This window comes from Buceros rhinoceros, unplaced genomic scaffold (assembly GCF_000710305.1).
Source record: "Buceros rhinoceros silvestris isolate BGI_N320 unplaced genomic scaffold, ASM71030v1 scaffold37878, whole genome shotgun sequence".
Lineage (NCBI taxonomy): Eukaryota > Metazoa > Chordata > Aves > Bucerotiformes > Bucerotidae > Buceros > Buceros rhinoceros.
The window spans coordinates 1-2,692 of NW_010428077.1; the positions used below are offsets into that span (position 1 = coordinate 1).

At 57.6% G+C, this 2,692-nt stretch overlaps 1 protein-coding gene across 1 annotated transcript; it reads left to right on the forward strand.

Annotated features, from left to right (window-relative positions):
• The first annotated feature begins 146 nt into the window (after positions 1 to 146).
• Positions 147 to 917, forward strand: LOC104498730 (polyubiquitin-B-like). Its single transcript, XM_010142147.1, has one exon. It carries the CDS (start codon positions 154 to 156, stop codon positions 841 to 843), a length of 690 nt encoding a protein of 229 aa, XP_010140449.1. The 5' UTR covers positions 147 to 153; the 3' UTR covers positions 844 to 917.
• Positions 918 to 2,692: the final 1,775 nt, after the last annotated feature.

Here is a 2,692-nt window from a genome sequence, read left to right on the forward strand (position 1 = left end):
CTCCGCCGTGAGGTCACGGAGCGGGAGCGCAGCCCCGGCAGCGCCCTCCCTCGGGAGAGCTGGGCTCCTGCCGGTGGGCCCCGCTGCAGCCCGCCGTGTGGAGCAGGGGAGCGAGTGACTAAAGCACAGGGGTCTTTCTTCTTCCAGATCAAAATGCAGATCTTTGTGAAGACCCTGACTGGCAAGACCATCACGCTTGAGGTTGAGCCCAGTGACACCATTGAGAATGTGAAGGCTAAGATCCAGGACAAGGAAGGCATTCCCCCCGATCAGCAGAGGCTGATCTTCGCTGGCAAGCAGCTGGAAGATGGTCGTACCCTGTCTGACTACAACATCCAGAAGGAGTCCACCCTCCATCTCGTGCTGCGCCTGAGGGGTGGCATGCAGATCTTTGTGAAGACCCTGACTGGCAAGACCATCACGCTTGAGGTTGAGCCCAGTGACACCATTGAGAATGTGAAGGCCAAGATCCAGGACAAGGAAGGCATTCCCCCCGATCAGCAGAGGCTGATCTTCGCTGGCAAGCAGCTGGAAGATGGTCGTACCCTGTCTGACTACAACATCCAGAAGGAGTCCACCCTTCACCTTGTGCTGCGCCTGAGGGGTGGCATGCAGATCTTTGTGAAGACCCTGACTGGCAAGACCATCACCCTGGAAGTTGAGCCTAGTGACACCATTGAGAACGTGAAGGCCAAGATCCAGGACAAGGAAGGCATCCCCCCCGATCAGCAGAGGCTGATCTTCGCTGGCAAGCAGCTGGAAGATGGTCGTACCCTGTCTGACTACAACATCCAGAAGGAGTCCACCCTCCACCTTGTGCTGCGCCTGAGGGGTGGTAACTGAACTAGCTGGTTTTGCTTCCAAGTAAAAGTTTCTCTGCACTTGTTCATTCCAATAAAGCTGTTGCATTCACAAAAGTTGGTGTCTCCAGTTGTGTGAACGGCCGTTCGTGCTGTTGCCCAGATCAAGCTGGTTAACCCTCATTTTGTAGCACCCGCACAGCAAATGTCTTGCAAAACTGCCTTACACAAGGCTGACACCGGGCTGGCCGGTGTCCTGAGCCTTAGCTGCGCTCCCGAGCTTGTGTAAGAGTTTTCATAACTGGCTGAGGCTCAGTGCCAGCGTGCAGATGTTGGGCAGCTGTTGGCGTTGTGTAAGCACGTGTGATGTGAGAGCGCAGTTGTGTCTGTGCTTGCAGGACTTGGTGATGGGCTTTGCCTGGTCCTGCCCTGGTTCTCCTGTGAGGGCCCAACTGCACAGGGTGATCCCAGCTGGCAGAGACCGGTGCCCTGTGCTCATGGTGGGACAGCTCTGCGTGGTGGGGTGGGGGGTCGGTCATCTTGGCTGGTCCTGTGGCCCCTGGGCCAGGGGCTTCTGAGGTGCTCTGGCCAGTGCCAGTCTCCCTGTCCGGTTACGGGGCAGTTGGCATTTTTGGAGAACTGAACATTTCAGATGTAGGAGCTTATGTAAAGCGCTGTGGAATGTGAACGTTCCAGCTGTGCGCTGGGAGGGTGGTCATGAGCTGAAATGTCCTGGAGCTGCCAGGAGGGAGGGAATTCTCTGCTGGAGAGCTGGGTGGTGAAGTGGAGGTGGCTGAAGGTGGGAGCTTACAGGGCGTCGGGATGTGGGGAAAGGGCGAGGCTGAGGCATGAAGTACCAAAAATACCTCAAAATGCCAAAATCCAGCAGATGGCTGGAGCTCCTTAAACGCGGGTGTCTGGTGCGGGTCAGGGGTGGGTGTTCTGAGGACGGAGGGAGCTGCTCTGCCGAGAGAGGGGAGTCCCTGTGGCCCGTGAGTGTTTCCACAGCTCCTTTCTTTGCACGCCTGGGACCTCTTCGGAATCTGGGGATCAAAACCAAAAAAAAACAGCTGGAAAAAGTCACCGCAGGTGGTTCTGGCAAGGTGGTGTAATTGCTGCGGGGGGAGGAGGTGCAGGAGCGTGTGGGGATGTGGGGTGTGTGTCAAAAGCCCGCAGGGACGGCTGGGGTGTCGCGCTGTAAGGAATGCTCTGATTTTAGATGTCTCGGTGGGAAAACCCTGCGGCACCTTCTATTTAATAGCTACAGCGCTGCACAAACAGGTAGCGGCCTGGAGTGAGATCCGGGTGGAGCTGGGTGTGGGGGAACCGTGGCACAGCGATGCCCGAGTGCTACACGCTGCGTAAACGTCACGGGTGGGTTTTGTTCTGACTGTCAAATATCTGCTGTCCCTTCAGGCGCTTCACAGGGTCCGTGTTGTCCCGCCGTGCCTCAGGGCGTCCCCGCGTCTTGCGTGGGTTTATGGGCTTGTGAAGGAGAACTCCTCTCGCAGGGTTTCTAGAAAGGTGTTTTGAAGGGAAGTGGAGCAGCTGCTCTGTGCGTCGCTGCCGGGCCCACGGGGAGCAGCAGCGGCTGCCTCCCCCAGGCACTGCGCTCCCGTTTCCAGGGTCTAATTCCAGACCCCTGAGCTCAGGTCACCTCCCAGCTGGGACAGTGGGGTGATGCACGCAGTTATTTTAAAATAGACCGTCCCAAACCGGGCCCTTCCCTCGCTTCCCCTGCTGACTTCTTCCACCTGAGGGGTGAGTCTCAACCGGGCTTTTATCCGGGGCCGCTTCAGGTGTGCGAGATGGACTGAAGACCTGGTTCCTGTGGAAAACAGAGGTGCTTGCAGAGGCGATGGACCTTCCTTCCTGCGCAGAGCCTGGCCATA

Excerpts from the sequence above, each read along its gene's own strand:
- LOC104498730 (XM_010142147.1), top strand. The coding sequence starts at position 154 with ATGCAGATCTTTGTGAAGACCCTGACTGGCAAGACCATCACGCTTGAG.